This window comes from Archocentrus centrarchus, chromosome 12 (assembly GCF_007364275.1).
Source record: "Archocentrus centrarchus isolate MPI-CPG fArcCen1 chromosome 12, fArcCen1, whole genome shotgun sequence".
NCBI classification, from domain to species: domain Eukaryota; kingdom Metazoa; phylum Chordata; class Actinopteri; order Cichliformes; family Cichlidae; genus Archocentrus; species Archocentrus centrarchus.
Window position 1 is genome coordinate 9901542 of NC_044357.1, and position 14271 is coordinate 9915812.

The 14271-nt window shown below is 41.8% G+C and overlaps 2 protein-coding genes across 5 annotated transcripts; both read right to left on the reverse strand.

Annotated features, from left to right (window-relative positions):
* Window positions 1-1269: 1269 nt before the first annotated feature.
* smtna (smoothelin a) lies at window positions 1270-4591 on the reverse strand. Its single transcript, XM_030743299.1, has 8 exons — window positions 4474-4591; window positions 3755-3856; window positions 2852-2927; window positions 2617-2745; window positions 2474-2531; window positions 2155-2257; window positions 1882-2033; window positions 1270-1754 (listed from the first exon to the last, which is right to left on the reverse strand). Exons 2-8 carry the CDS (start codon window positions 3839-3841, stop codon window positions 1607-1609), a joined length of 753 nt encoding a protein of 250 aa, XP_030599159.1. The 5' UTR covers window positions 3842-3856; window positions 4474-4591; the 3' UTR covers window positions 1270-1606.
* Window positions 4592-6699: 2108 nt separating this feature from the next.
* On the reverse strand, window positions 6700-13101 carry slc35e4 (solute carrier family 35 member E4). 4 transcript variants are annotated; one of them, XM_030743386.1, is made up of 3 exons: window positions 13015-13101; window positions 11487-12112; window positions 6700-9514 (listed from the first exon to the last, which is right to left on the reverse strand). In XM_030743386.1, the coding sequence occupies exons 2-3, from the start codon at window positions 12091-12093 to the stop codon at window positions 8976-8978; spliced, it is 1146 nt and encodes a 381-aa protein (XP_030599246.1). In that variant the 5' UTR covers window positions 12094-12112; window positions 13015-13101; the 3' UTR covers window positions 6700-8975. The 4 variants fall into 4 exon arrangements, with proteins under 4 accessions (XP_030599246.1, XP_030599247.1, XP_030599248.1 ...); XM_030743387.1 differs by lacking the exon at window positions 13015-13101 and having other exon boundaries at window positions 6700-9319; window positions 9455-9514; window positions 11487-12180; XM_030743388.1 differs by lacking the exon at window positions 13015-13101 and having other exon boundaries at window positions 6700-8331; window positions 9284-9514; window positions 11487-12179.
* Window positions 13102-14271: the final 1170 nt, after the last annotated feature.

Consider the following 14271-nt stretch of genomic DNA (forward strand, 5'->3'; position numbering starts at 1 on the left):
CCTGGATTTCAAGCACAAATTTTCAATAGGGCTGAGATCGGGATTTGAGAGGGCCATTCCAGAAGCTTAATGTTAGCCTGATTTATCATTCCAAACAAAATTTAATGTGTTTGGGATCATTGTCCTGTTGGAAAACCCAGCTGTGTCCAAGCTGTTGATTTAAGGTGAAGTTCAAGAATTTTGAGCCAGTCCTTCTTCTTCTTTATTCCATCCACTTTGTGCAATGTACCAGTAACATGATTCTACCACTGCCATACTTGACAGCTGATACAGTGTTATTAGTTTTGAAAACATTTCCCCAGAGGGCATATGGCTCGTCAATGTGGGCAGCTGCAAATTTACGTTGAGCTTGAAGGTGTCGATTTTGGAGCAGAGGCTTCTTTTTTGGTCAGTACTCTCTCAGTCCATGGTGATGTGGCAATACTACACTGTGGACAGCGACACTGGTGTTCCAGCTGTTTCCAGTTCATGGCAGGTTTGAGCCAAAGTGGTTCCTGGATTGTTCCTGAACATCTTAACCAATTTCCTCTCATCTGAGAGTGACTGTTTGGGCCTTTTCCCAGCCTCGGAAAAGTGATGACACATCTGAATAACTTGTTTTTGAATAAATTGTTTAAACTAATGATCTTGGAATCTACAGTTGTTTAGAATTGGCTTCAAGAGAACTTCCCAACTTGTGTAAATCTCCTTCTTAGAGCTTCACAGAGCTCCTTGGACTTCCGTTATTCTGAATATTGATTGATCATGATCACTAATGAGAAGTTAATAGGGCTTGGCCCTGTTTATATAAAATACTGTACATTATAGACCCTTCAGCACCACTTATTAAAATATTTAAGTGAGTGTATGTATATATTTGTGCCTTTATGTATGCTTTTGACCCTGTGTGGATTACAAAAAAATACAAAATAATTTCAAACTTATGCACCCAATTTTTGTTTTTTAAGGCCATTAAAGATGTACTGTATGCTGTACAATCATTCCAACCTGGAAAAAGCACAGTTCAAAGAAACCATTAAAACCCCCAAATTACCATGACTTTCATGCCCATGACGAGTGGATGGAAACTTCCGATCCCAACTGTAAAAACTGAGATAGTACCACAGAGACCCCATGTTTGCAAAATCAGCCAAGATGACACAAACCTAAACTGTTCATTTAAGTATGCAGTACAGTGGCTTTAGTATTATTTTTATCAATATAACAGCAGTTGGTATACTGGAACTGATATTTATTAAATGGATCTTTATTACTCACACTCTCTGGCCCTCAACAGCATCATCATAAATGTTGTTCCCAGACTCCCTCTGTGACTGTGGGATTAATACAGATGTGTAATCTCAGTGGAATGCACTGATCCTAAACGCCAGCTGTCCACTGAGAGCACAAAGACACCCAAAAGCGCCTGCTAACACACACAAACCAATACAAGTACTACGCATTAGGCACATTCAAGTGGTGCATGAGCCAGATGTGATCAGAGGCAAGTTGTAAATATTTAGTTGGAAAACAGTGCATAACATCGTCCCTTTCTGACATCAGCTTGTTGTGATATGTGTACAATTTGTAAAATCTGAAATCACAGCAACTCCAGAAGGTTCTGAGTCTATGGCCGCTTCTTGGTTTTGACCAGGCCTTTCTCTACCAGGCAGCGGTAAAACTCCTGGATATACGTGTACACGCACTTCCAGTCGGGCTCGTGCATCCGGACTAAGTCATCAGCATCCAGCAGAGGAGGGCAACCTGCCAGCTTCCTGTAGAAAGAGCATATGTCAGTGAAAAATGACTCGAGAGAATCAATGTAAGTGTAAAGTTACTTTGTTATTTATAATTTAATGCCAGAGTTTTTCCAGATAGGACATATAAGGATTGAGAGCTCACTCTGCTGTGCTGAAAGCCAGCTGGAAGTTTTCCTTGGGCTTGTTAGGGTTGAGGATGGAGTACTCAAATGCGTCAGGGAAGAACCGGTGCACCAGAGCACAAAAGGCTATGCCGTCTTTCCAGCTGGAGGAGAAGTTCTGGATGTCCACCCCCTGTTTCATACCAGAATAAGTTTAGAAGAAGAAGTGGCAGGAAGAGGGACATAAGAGTCAAGGCTATGTATAGCTCCACTGGGCCACAATTCACAGACAGAGTGAGGTAGGGCATATTTACCTCATATGGCTCTGTTTTGGCCCTGCACCAGTCCAGAAGCATCTGTTTGACATTCTTAGCGTTGGGTGCCACAGCAGGAGGAGCAGCAGCAGAACTGGCCTTGCTAAGGAGAGGAAGGAAAGATACACACTGAACAGAAAAGTACAGGTCACCTCATCTTTTGATGAGGCAAATGCTTTGAGCAGAAAAGGCTCTTCCCCTCATTAGTAGCTATGCCGCAGAATTGGTTCTTTAATATAGAATATGAGTGGTCTTTAATTCTCTTTTGCAAAACTGACCACATAAAATGCTCACCTGTGCTCCCTCGCATGTGACTCACCTGCCTGCTGTCCTGTTAAAGGGAGTAGAGGCTGAGGGAGATGGCTGGCTGCTTGGTTCTAAAATGATGAAGGGAATTAAAGCGTTGCGCTAAAACATTAAAAAATATGATGCGTTCACAAACTCGAGGGGTTTCACGGTTACTGTTTATTGATGGCTGCTGATTCATGGATGCCCTTCCTATGCTAACAGCTCCGCCTCTCGTTCCCGCTTTGCTCAGTCCCTGTTGTCTTAAGTCTTGCTGCCTTGAGCCTCGCTCCTGCTCCCGTTTTTCTGATGACAGGCAATTTAGAGAGAACAAAAGAAAACACCAAATGAGTGATGACTATATCACTGCCCTCGCTATTTGACAGAGCTGTCGGTTTTCCTGATGTTTCACCTCTTTTTTTCTTCAGTAGGTCCCTCAGTGCAGCACGGATCATCCGTCTCTCTTCAAAATCTGATGCACTGTCGAGCTAAAAAGATGATTACAGGTAAAGAAACAGAGATTATAACCCAAATTGCTACCAGACATTTAAAATATTTTGATCTAATACAGAATAAAGATTACAGGCATGGATGACCTTTAATTTTCTTCTAGATGCAGACAAAACTAAGGTTATTGTACTTGGCCCTAAAAGTCTGAGAGATGCAGTATCTAACCAGGTACTTACACTATATGCCATTATTTTGGCTTCCAGTAACACTCTGAGGAATTGTGGAGTCATTCTTGACCAGGATATGTCCGGGTATTGAATTACATACAAGTTCTTGAATAATCAGGCCCCATCATATCTCATAGACCTCATGGTACCATATTATCCCAATAGAGCTCTTTGCTCTCAGACTGCTGGCTTACTTAGAGTTCCTAAAAGTAAAATGGGAGGCAGAGCCTTCAGCCATCGGGTCCAGCTCCTGTGGAACCAGCTTGGAGTTTGGATTTAGGAGACAAACACCATCTCTACTTTTAAGATTAGGATTCAAACTTAAGCTTATACTTAGGGCAGGATCAGGTGACCTTGAACCATCATCAGCATGTTGGGGTTTTCTCTTTGATACTGCAGGGTCTTTACCTTACAGTATAAAGCATCTTGAGGTGACTGTTGTTGTGATTTAGTGCTATATAAATAAAACTGAACTGAAATCATTCTTTCAGCATTAGAAATTGTGCAGATTAGAATATACAGGATGACTAAATGGAAAAAAAAAAAATCTCTTTGCAGAGCAGCAGTTCCCTCCCTGCTGTTTGCATGAATGTGATTTGGACACTTTGATCGGCTGAAGCCACCTATAACTCACTCACCATCTTGTTAAGAACATCTTCATCCTCAATAGCAGCCAGTTCTTCACTGTTTAGCGATGCTGGTTTGCCATCAGTTTTTGAATCCATGTCTGACAGGTGAACCTGGTCGTGTGAAAACACAGCTGAGAGAAGCATGTTTCTTGACTTTTTTTTTTCTTTTACAGTGCAAGAACTAAAGAGAGGCAGCTGTATGAAACCCATGTCTGACACGCAGGAGCAATAACTTAGCCTTCATAATCCAAAGTTCATCACTGACAGAATTAAAAATGTTTGAATTATTTCTGACCAAACAGGCCAGATAATGCTCACTATTTACTGAAAAAAAAAAGCACAAATGTCACAGGTGGACCTTAAGAACTACATTTGTTCTACTTGCAGTCAGTAATTCTAATATAAACTGCTCTGTGAGTCTTTGCCGACACAAACTGAGGAGCTGTGTAAAGAAATGTTTGCTTTACAGAAGGAACCCTCAGTTTATCGCAGCAGTTGTCTGACTACAGCACAGAGGGGGGGGGGGGGGGGGGGAAACACGTACAAATATAGTAATGTAGCAAGCATTACTAAGAGAATCTGATAACAGCATGCAACTATGTGCTGAGACACTGGAAAAATCGAGTGCCTGGTGGCACAACATGAGAAGCACAAAATAACAAGACTGTGAAAATTAGAGCTTCAGATTGGGGGAGTGGGGGGGTCTGCTGAGGTTTAATGTCACTCACCTGTTCTCAGGGTGCGTTTTGTGGCGATCTTTGGGAGTCAGTACTCCTTTCTCCTCTTCTTGATCCTCTTTTAAACTTCTCCGGGGAGCTGTGGGAATTCAGCCCTGACATCACACCTCTCACTGCAGCGCTTCGTGAGGATGCATGTTTGGAGAGAGAGTGCAGATTGCTTACACAAACCACCCAAAAAGGGATAAAAGAGGAGGAGAAGAAGGAAACACACCAGGTCCTGGTTCATCCATCTCTGTCACCTTGAAAAGAGTCCCTCCTCCTCTTGTTGCTGGATGATGGCACACGATAATTTATGGAGCATAACCTCATATAAACTTTGATTTTATAATAATAAATCTCTCTTGGCTCTGCTGGAGTGCTCCAGATGAATCATTGGGGTGGAAAATAAGGAGTTAACAATTGCACAGAAAAAAGAAAAAAAAAGTGAGGAGCACTGCCTTATTGAGGCAAAAGTCTGACCAATGAACTCTGTTTACAGAAGTAAGAATGTCTATAAAGGACGACAGAGCACAGACACACAGAGACAGATACAAACGCACATCTGTAAGAAAGCAGCTTAAACAAAATGTGTTCAACTTCAGCTGTGATCCTTTTAGTGTTTTAAAGTTTTAGAGACTTAAAAAGATGCCTAATAAATCACAAAGCAGATAAATTGCTCCACCCGGTGGTGAGCATGCATAACTGCATCAAGATGTCTCCACAGTGAATCAACATGAGGTGGCTCACTGAGACTTTCTAACACAGATGTTTTGAGCTGCAGGGTATTGCTAAACTTATACAAGTACAAGACCTGACAGTGAGCCAACAAACATATTTGTAATATATTTGAGGTTTGTACTGTTTTTCAGACAATGATGCTGTTTAGGCGGCCACCTGTGGGCTGTGGGAACTTTGGATGGCCATTTTTCACATTTCAAATCTCAGAATCAGCTTACTATGAATCGGTAATGAAAATTAGTTGCAGCCCTATTTTATCTGCAACAAAGTTCCCCATCAGTGAGCGGTACATGTCTGAAAGTAAGTGAGGAGCTTCATGATTAAAAGCAAAATCATATTTTAAATGCACTCACCGGCCTGTTCAATTGCTTATCAAAGCAAAAATCGAATTAGATAATCACATGGCAACAGCCGAGTGTGTTTAGACATGATTAAGACGACCTGCTGAAGCTGAAACCAAGCATCAGAATGAGGAAGAAAGGTGGTTTAAGTGATTTTGACTGTGGCAGGCTGGTCTGAGTATTTTAGAAATTGCTGATCTACTGGGATTTTCCTGGTTAGCACTACTGCCTGGGTGTGGTGGTTAGCAGTACTGCCTCACAGTGAGAATGACATCTAGAAGCCCTGGGTTCAATTCTACCTTGGCCCAGACCTCTCATTGTGTGGAGTTGGCATGTTCTCCCTGTGTCTGCGTGGGTTTCCTCCCACAGTCCAAAGACATGCAATTACTGGGGTTAGGTTAATGGGTCACTCTAAATTGCCCATAATTGTGAATGGTTGTCTGTCTCTCTGTGTTGGCCCTGCGACAGGCTGGCAACCTGTACAGGGTGTACCCTGCCTCTCGCCCTATGTCAGCTGCGATAGGCTCCAGCCCCCCCCCCCCCCCCCGCAAACCTGAACAGGACAAGCGGAAGAGAATGGATGGACTGGGATTTTCCCACACAACCATTTCTAAGGTTTGCAGGGAACAGTCCAAAAAAAAAAAGAGAGAAAATATCCAGTGAGCTGCTGCAGTTCTCTGGGCAAAAATGCCTTGTTGATGCCAGAGGTCAGAGGAGAATGGCCAGCCTGCTTTGAGCTGATAAAAAGGCAACAGTTACTCAAATAGCCACTCATTACAACCAAGGTATGCAAGGTAATCAGATGGGCTACAGCAGCCCATCTGATTCAAGGCTATGGGATGCCACTCTTCGTAGCTAAGAACAAGAAACTGAGACTAAAATTTGCACGGGCTCACCAAGTATGAAGACAGAAGATTGGAAAAATGTAGCCTGGTCTGATGAGTCTCAATTTCTGCTGCAGCATTTGAATGGTAGGGTCAACATGGAGACATGGATCCATCCTGCTTTGCATCACCAGTTCAGGGTGTTGGTGGTGGTGTTTTGGTGTGTGGGGATACTTTGAGAAAACAGGGAGCTGGTGTTAAATCTATTTCAGATATGAATGTAGTTTCAAGAAAAAAAAAAAACCCTTAGATTCAGAAATCAGGTGCTTGGTTTTGTTATTTAATTGTACCAACCCAATTGTTTTTTTCAGACATTTGCAGGTAATGTGTACATGAATCATCTCTTTATTTGCCCGTAAACAAGAAAAGCACCTACAGCATTTCATCAAACCCCTGCGTTATCATCTACAGTGTGTCCAAATAAGGCATGAGGCAGACATTTCATTCTTGAATCAATATAGTTTCAACCAGTCATATAACTATAAAATGCATAACAAAATAAAAATAACTATTTACATCCAACTATCTTTGCAAACAATCAAAACCAGTATGCACACAGGAACTGTAGGCTTTGAAGGCCACTTCCTTGTAGCATGTCAGTGCAACAATTTTTTTTTTTTCCTCCAGACTCAATCTACTCAAACACGATGAGAACAAGTCGCCAAAATGAGACGAGACCACGGGATTAGATTATGAAACTGAAAACTAACTGCAGTTTTCTGATTATTAAAGGTCAAAATGTCAATATGTACTATTTCAGTTTAAACTGCTCATCTGTGATTTCTCTTGCTGTGGTTTCCTTGATCTCATTCCTATAGTTAATAGTCAGCGAACACAAGGGCGTTAAGTCCTGTTTAAGAGTTGAGGTATTCAGTACAGTAGCATAAACCCAGTGAAATTATCTGTCGTGCATCACCTTTAAATGTGTGAGTGGTGCTATTAAGAAATATAAAACCATAAACTGCAAAAAAAGAAAAAGAAAAAAGAAATGCACCATTTTCTGGTGACCGTGGAATTATAAAAAGCATCTTACACATATTATGTCATTTTACGAACGGCACCCTTGAAATGTTATTCATCTTATTCAGCATACAGCCTTGCCTGCTGTAATTACCATGGTAAAATATGCTGGAAAAAAAAAAAACCCAGTGTGTTATATTAAGCCTTTTTATGCAGGGCTTTGTTTTCATCTTTTGAGAGCACACACGTGAGCACTGATCACATCTGGTCACTGACAAAACCACTTTGAAAAGACAAAAACAAAAAGAAGCTTTAAAGTAAACATTTGGCATACCGTGCATGTAGGAGGGAGTATAACAGACATCGGAGGGTATTTTGGATGCTTTCTGGTGCGATAGCATGCAAACTTCTGCCTTGACTAGCACACTCAAATTTTACACGTGTACAGTTTAAAGACACTTGAGGACCCAATTCCACAGCATTAAATGCCTGTGATTATTACTAAGGCCCTAGAAAATAAATATTTTCCTTCACATAAATATCAGAAGGGGGATAAAATATGTAATTAATCTGCTTTTTTTTTTAATACTGAGAGTGGAAACAGAACGCTGTCCAGCAGAAGTCAGTTTTCAAGATGTGCTGGTTTAAAAATAACACAAAGGTTAGGACTTAAGAAGTGACCTTAAAGGACATCTCAGTCTTCTTTTTCCTCATGTGTTCCAGAGGGAAAAGCCAGCTAAGGTTGAGTGACACTCCTTAGAGACCTCGTGAACCTAATTATCGAGTGTGCCTTTGTAAAAGATGGAAATAATTGTACCGACTCTACAGAGACTGCCTTTCCAGGTTGGTGCGAGAACAAAATCTAGGCCTGAAGAGGAAAGCCACACTGAAGTTCATATAGGAGGACAAACACAGCCTCTTATTAAAAATGTGCTTCAGTAGAGGAAATGGGGTGTGGCAATGCACAAAAGTGTCAGCTATGTCCATAATCATAACTTCCCAACACCAACAGCAGCAGCGCCTTTATTTAACAAGCTTACCACTTTCCCATAAAAAAGCTGCCAAAAACACCCAGTCCCAGTATCAGGTAACAGTACTATAAATATATCTTTTTATTACAAATTGTGCCCACTCAGGCCTGAGGCCCTGCCTCGCCCCCTGCCATCTATGAGGGTCGCTGCAGTGGATAGTATCCACAACAGCCACCCAAAACATCGATCAGAGCACTCAGGATACGAGAACATTTTCACAGTGGAGTAGTAAGAGTGACAGTGTGAAAACCTGATGAGGTATCAAACAGTTTAGTGTGCTCGTGCATGCATATACCGCTATAGGCTATATATGACACAGATAGGGGAGAAAATTTAACCTTCACCATGGGGGGGAAAAAAAAAAAAAAAAAAAAAGCAGAAAGGCAACATTTCCTCTCTGCAGACTCCAATTCTGTGTGAACAGGAGATAAATAAAGTGGCACAGTGAGGAAGTTAAAAAAATAATAATAAAAAAAAAAAAGATCATTTTTGTCATTCTGTAAGTGGCAATTTAACTGTATAAAGTCACACATTAGAGCCCATTTCCTGTTTTCTTTTCAGTCCATTTTGTCTTCTTGTGTTCTGTCTGTGCTCTGATGGTGAGGATGATATGTTTTATCAGATGCACCAGCTTTAACCGAGGCTTCTCCGCTTACATTGTGAAAATTCACCTGTACAGAGCCTTTAGCTTTGGCCCTGCGTGCATCCATGTAGCTGACTATAAATTCTGAGTTCTGATAGATGAGCATGCCAGACAATGTGAGCACTGCGCCGGCGCAGCTCAGGGCGGACAGCTCGCTGCCAAAGAGCAGCTGAGACAACAGCAGGTTTCCCACCACGCTCAGGTTGCCGAGGATATGCAGAGTGACGGCCGAGGTGAGCGTGATGACGCAGCAGCTGGCCAAGTTGTACATGACCGAGCCCAGGCAGCTGAGCAAGATGAAGACCCACAGGTGGCGGTCGTAATGCAGCGGCGACTCAAGCATGGCCCAGTTTTCCAAGGCGAGAGCAGCTATGGCCAAGATGCAGAAGCTGGGAATGGACATCAGGTAGAGCAGGAACACGGAGTTGATCTTTTCCTCCTGAAGTAAAATACCTGCATAAACAGAGAAATGTCCACAGCAGTTACAAACTATTTATTACCATAAATAAAACATGTAAAAATCAATCTAAGGACAAGCACTGCCAAACTGTGTCAAAGTAAACATATTGAGTCACAACTAGAGGTGGCACAAAAACTAATGCTTTGGTACCAAGCCAAAAAACATGACGTAGATAGATATAACCTATCTGCTGTGCCTCAGCTGTGCACTGACCTGGACAAATTCAGATATTGTGAAATTCTTTTAACGCCACAGTACTACTAATCAAATCCAGATATCATATTTCCTACCTCAAATACATAACAGCAGGTCTCCGTGCTCTTATGAGCAAGATAACAGGCACAAACTGAATAAAGTGCCAGTCAAAAGGAGACGGTGAACTCTAAAGCAGTTTGATAACAGAAGCTCCATATGCAAAGCTCCTTTTTTCAGAAATTTGTATAATGTGCCATGATGTCAGTGCAGAAAGTAAAACACATCATTGTTAAAAAAAAGCAAAACAAAAACTAAATGCTGAGCAAATGTTTAATGAACGCCCTACCAAAGTGTGTCACAGGAAAAAAAAAAAAAACTGTCGCAACAACATGTGTAAGAGGCTTAAAATAGCTTCTTGAAACTTGAGAAAACATCTGAGGGTGTAAAATTTTAAAAATAAAATGTTCAGCGCCTTGCTTACATATTATGTTCCACGAGCAGGGCCTAAATTTTCCTTCCGACATTTAAACAAAACAACAAGCAAATCTCTCAAAATGTCTAAAAGAACTGCATTACTTTCCTCTGAGGAACCTGAATACCTGCTTGTGTAAGACTTTAAAGACAGGACCTCTCTTCATATGTATGTTTAGAAACTTTTCCCCCCCCCCTTCTCTGACAACCACAGTGTTATGAAGACTGATGACGTTGGAAAGCCTAAGCCACTGATCTGTGGTGCAATCCGTTTGCAGCTTTAAAGCAATTTATGTAATGAATACTCCAGCGAGAGCCCAGAACATTAGGTAAACAAGTACACCAGATGAATACAGTGAGGGCAAAAGTTAGTCCACATGACATCAATTTAAGAAAGGAATCCCTCTCATGTTTATATTTTTTTCTACTGAAAGCTGCTCATTTTTTCCCCCCGTTAGATAATCCAATCAAGAACTTTACTGCTCTCTTAAGGATCTTGGGAAGGTTTAATAAAACTAAACAATAATTTGGCCTTTTTTAAAAATTTATTATTATTATTATTATTATTATTATTATTATTATTATTATTATTTTAGCATTTTAGGCCATTGTTAGGTAGGGCAGTGTAGTAGATAGAAACTATGGGGGAAAGAGAGAGGGTGAGTGACACACAGGACTATAATTGTCAGTACGTGGGTTGCCTGTTTAACCAGGTGAGCTATAAGGTGCATCTGATGCCTGAGATGTTTTTTTTTTTTAACACTTTGGTTCTTCACTGCATGATTTTTTTTTTCCAAAGTGTTAAACTAAAGTCACTCTGATCAGTAATCAAATGACTTCTCAACTTGTGGTGGATTTTCTGAAATGCTGATTATGCAAAAAGCCCATTCAAATAAAAGGAAGATAAGCTGTCATTTCAAATCTATCAGCTTAATCATAATGAAACTAAAGTTTAAGTTAGGAGCCAACATAAACATAACGGCTCAGCCTGTTGCTGGTATGTACCACAAACATGATATGTTTGTTTATTATGTTCCCCTGGCAACAAAAAAAAAAAAAAAACACACAACCAATGTGCCATTCCACCTTAATTTCAGGGTCCGTTTATGGATGGTGAAGTGAATCACCAAATTTCTAAGAAGTTCCAGGACCGCAGACTGCTGCAGTGTCTAAAATGCTCCCTGATGTCAGTGCCATGAGACAGAGGTTATTTTCTTTAGCAACGCGACAAAACAAAATAGTGATGTCAACTTTCCAGTGTGGCAAACAGGACAGCAAGGCAGTAGAAGTGGTACTCACTCTGCTGAATGGACTTGACCCCTCTCAGCATGGTCGCTGCGAACACAAAGAAGCAGCCAGTCTGATCGAACTGGACCTCTCCCATAATGCTGAAGGACGCACCCAGGCAGATGGGCATCATGGCTGTGTATTTGATGATGTGATGCTGCTTGCCCAGGATTAGCGTAGAGATGGCCAGAGTAAAAAGCGGGGTAGTAGTGTAGATCATTTGTGCAAACGACAACTGGACATAGTTCAGACCCATGTTTCCAAAGGCGATACTGGCACAAAATGTCAGGCTCAACAGGAACACCTTACATTTTGCACTGGGGGTCAGGTCCTGCTCGCCAGCTCCTCTGTGGCGGATCACCTGCAGCTTGATCAGCCCATAATCCACCACTATGGCTGTCAGCATGTGCAGCGCTGACAGCAGCAGAGGGTACCTGAAGTTGTAAACGGCAAATATCCATTTGTTGAGGCTGGAGATGGTGGTGCCGGTCACCAGCCAAACAATGACAGCTGACAGCAGATGGAGCATCTCTGCGGGTGGCCTCCTCCTCCTCCTCCTGTTGCTGTCTGTCTCTTGCAGAGTCGCCTCGCATTTTGAGAAGCCATCGGGGCTGATCATGATCGTATCATTGTCCTCTCTGCAAGGAAAACACATGTTGAGTGCGCAGCTCTCATCTCCGATACAAATGAATGATCAAACCGGCTGTAAGCTGCGAAAATAACCTGCGACTGAACTGGGTTTTTTACCCTCTGCGGTCTTTTTGTCGCCCGGTAAAGCTGCGTTTTTCAGCACCGCCTATAGACACGTGTTTCTATTTTGCATGACGGCTTGATTGTGTAACGCGCCCTGCGTTGGTAATATGACATTATTCAACAGGAAGACAGACGGAGGAGAGGAGGAGAGCTGCTCAGGGCGGGCTGGAAAACAGTACGCGCCTTCCCACTCACGACGGGGACCAACTGGATTGGTTATCCCGACGTGCCAGAAAAGGACCGCAAGTGACGAGTCAGTGAGCCCCAGCAGCGCTGTAAACACGACGGGGACTTAGCATGCGCCTGTCATTTAAAGCTTATAAAGTTCTAATCTACACAGGAGATCACGGGAATTGTGTTTTTTTCTCGTTTATGCAGGCTTTAAATAGCAGCTTACTTCACAGCTTTCCCCCAGCACTGGAGCAGAGGCAGAGCCTGACACCAGCCTATTAACACTACACGCAATGCAGTCAGGCAGCATTTCATTCATGGCCCTGAGCGTTTTAAATTTATCTGTTTCAGCCAAACAGAGGGGCCGACAGCCTGACACAATTTGATACTAATAAGTATAAAGTTAGCTGACCTCTACCACGGACTGACACTTGACACCAGGCATGTCTTTCTGCTCATGCTAACGCTAGCTAGATTCCCCAAACTGCAGTGTTAGCTAACAGTAGGTTGTTAGCTACAACAACAAAACAAGGAAACAGCCGCGTCTCCTCCAGGCTTTGCCTACAAGACACACCTCAGAGATAGTTTATCAGAACAGGAGCTTCTCCGTTTTTACCTTGATCTGACAGCATCCCCAAATCTCCGTCATCGGTCACCGAGCTGTCAGCCGAGCCGAGCCGGGTGATGTCACTGGACGGTTCACTTAAAGGGCAATGCCACTGCTTTTAACTGTGGCTCCACCACTGACTGCACGGTTTTTCCTAGACCAGGGGTGGTGGTACACTCGTTTTAGTTCATGGGCCACATGTACTCCAGTTTAATCTTAACTGGGTCACATCAGTAAAACAACTGAATAATAACTGATTTAAAAAATTAATTAATAAAAAAAAAAAATCAGTATGTGGTACTGTGGAGAAGTGGTTAGACCTGTTGACTCACAGCAAGAAGGTCCTGGGTTCAAATTGACCTTGGCCAGGACCTTGTGGACCTGTGTGGCGTTTGCATGTTCTCCTCGTGTTTCTGTGGTTTTCTCTGGATACCCCAGTTTCCTCCCACAGTCCAAAGACATACAGTGCTTGTTAGGCTAATTGGTCATTCTAAAATTGCCCATAAGCGTGAATGTTTGTCTGTCTCTCTGTGTTGTCCCCAACGACCCTGAAAAGAGTAAGGGGACAAAAATGAATGGACAGTCTGAAGATGTTTACGTGGACCATACTCAAGTCTTTTTTTTTTTTTTTTAAAAAAAGCTTAAATCCTAAAACCAAGTGAAAGACATTCCCTTAAAACTTAACAGATAGGTATAATTTTAATTTTAATTTTTATCATGTATGATCCATTTAAATACAGATAATAAACACTACTACTAACTACTAACAAAGAGGTAGGTGAGTGTACATGACAATTTATAGTCCGCAGGGGGAGCCTTCATGTGTAGAGTTATTGTAACTAAACAACATATTATACATCTTCATGATTCACACAACTCATTTAAATCTAGGAATATATCTAATTATTAATTACTGACTTTACAGTAAGTTTTTAAGTAATCCAGTGGGCTGGATTGGACCTTTTGGAGGAGCCTATACGTAGTGAAGGGTTCAAACCAAACCCATCCTCTACTCCAGGTATATAAATCATGTAGCCCAGGGGCCCAGAAGTGGCCCTCCGAAGGGTGCAGCAGACCACTGAATGGTTTTGTAAAGTGTGGAAATTGCTGTGAAGTCGTTAATTACTCTTTCAATGTATTTATTTATAAAATGCATTGCCATTATAGCATTACTACACAGGAATGAAAATGTGCTTCTGCATATAAAGGCGATGTTTCATAAAGACATGCAAATGTGACGTCCTAATTATAAATCTCTACAAATAA

Coding starts and splice junctions, on each gene's coding strand:
- smtna (XM_030743299.1), bottom strand. CDS start 3,841: ATGGATTCAAAAACTGATGGCAAACCAGCATCGCTAAACAGTGAAGAA. Junction 2,746..2,851: donor CCTACTGAAGAAAAAAAGAG/GTGAAACATCAG, acceptor GCCTGTCATCAG/AAAAACGGGAGCAGGAGCGA. Junction 2,258..2,473: donor TTTAACAGGACAGCAGGCAG/GTGAGTCACATG, acceptor TCCTCTCCTTAG/CAAGGCCAGTTCTGCTGCTG.
- slc35e4 (XM_030743385.1), bottom strand. CDS start 12,129: ATGTGTTTTCCTTGCAGAGAGGACAATGATACGATCATGATCAGCCCC. Junction 9,515..11,486: donor GGTCAAGTCCATTCAGCAGA/GTGAGTACCACT, acceptor CTGTTTATGCAG/GTATTTTACTTCAGGAGGAA.